The following is a 235-nucleotide window of genomic DNA, read 5'->3' on the forward strand; positions in this document are numbered from 1 at the left end:
CGGCTCCACCTCCCGTTCTCTCCACAGGCTTTCCCGGGTGAGGACGTGCCCGTCTTCGACTTGCTGGTGCTGGGGGTCGGGCCGGACGGACACACCTGCTCCCTCTTCCCCGGCCACCCCCTGCTCCAGGTGAGCGCAGCCGCGGGCCTTTGGCTCCCACGAGTGTCCGTGGGGATGCCGCGTTTTCATCGGTAACTCGCAAAGAGCGTCCGTGCGGCAGTTCCTGATGTCGTAG

At 66.8% G+C, this 235-nt stretch overlaps 1 protein-coding gene across 1 annotated transcript in view; it reads left to right on the top strand.

Moving 5' to 3' along the window:
* Positions 1 to 21: 21 nt before the first annotated feature.
* Positions 22 to 235, top strand: part of PGLS (6-phosphogluconolactonase) — a gene marked incomplete at its 5' end in the record, with an annotated part of 1007 nt that continues 793 nt past the window's right edge. The window contains one exon of the mRNA XM_009576314.1: positions 22 to 129. Within this exon, the coding sequence (XP_009574609.1) occupies positions 22 to 129 (108 nt within the window). The remainder of the gene's footprint in view (positions 130 to 235) is intronic.

This window comes from Fulmarus glacialis, unplaced genomic scaffold (assembly GCF_000690835.1).
Source record: "Fulmarus glacialis isolate BGI_N327 unplaced genomic scaffold, ASM69083v1 scaffold32934, whole genome shotgun sequence".
Lineage (NCBI taxonomy): Eukaryota > Metazoa > Chordata > Aves > Procellariiformes > Procellariidae > Fulmarus > Fulmarus glacialis.